Below are 735 nucleotides of genomic sequence, written 5' to 3' on the forward strand. Positions count from 1 at the left end.
GGGTATATAGATAATGATATCTGTAATCCTTAAAATCAATATTCATAATACAAAAAAGACTAAGGATCACCATGCCTGAGAATCCCTTCCATCCTACTTCACCCTCCCCAAGAAAATATCATCATCAAGTTCATCCAAATCAGAATCCAAAAAATTATAAGTTTTCTCTGACATCTTTGGCATCTCCTCATATCCCAGCACTGTATCAACATCAGGTATGTCTTGATCAAAAGTACAACCACTCTTGTCACCTCGGACAAGGCTCCTGTCCGGCACATCTTTGGTCACAAACTTCTCCTCACTGGGAGTACTCAGCTTGTAGTTTAGAAGGACGTTCTTCTCCTCCTCTGGCATCTTAACAGTAACAGCATCATTGCTGCTCTTCTTTTCAGTGAAGTCAACAAGGGCAGGGAGAGCTGGCTTGCGGTAACACTTGGTGCACTGGGCCGCTTTCCGAACAGCACTGTTCACATCCGCCAGGGAGCATGAGGAGGAGGAGGCTCGGTGTGATGCCCTGATCTGTGGGCCCCAGAAGAGTTTATGATCCAGCCATGTCCCATCATGGATCCATGTAACTAAGGAGGCCATTTCTTGCAGCAAGTCAAATCTGCGAATACTTGCAATCTGAAAGGGTTGAAGCAAAGAACAAAATTATATGTCATATATATTGTGATGGTGATATGGAGAGCTTTGGGTGAATTTGTCTGAAATTTAAGACTTTATAAATATAAATGC

At 42.9% G+C, this 735-nt stretch overlaps 1 protein-coding gene across 1 annotated transcript in view; it reads right to left on the reverse strand.

Moving 5' to 3' along the window:
* Positions 1–6: 6 nt before the first annotated feature.
* LOC119586945 overlaps positions 7–735 on the reverse strand; it is a 25,597-nt gene continuing 24,868 nt past the window's right edge. The window contains exon 10 of the mRNA XM_037935678.1: positions 7–624. Coding sequence (XP_037791606.1) covers positions 94–624 — 531 coding nt within the window. The 3' untranslated portion in view covers positions 7–93. The remainder of the gene's footprint in view (positions 625–735) is intronic.

Source organism: Penaeus monodon, chromosome 22 (genome assembly GCF_015228065.2).
Source record: "Penaeus monodon isolate SGIC_2016 chromosome 22, NSTDA_Pmon_1, whole genome shotgun sequence".
Classification (NCBI taxonomy): domain Eukaryota; kingdom Metazoa; phylum Arthropoda; class Malacostraca; order Decapoda; family Penaeidae; genus Penaeus; species Penaeus monodon.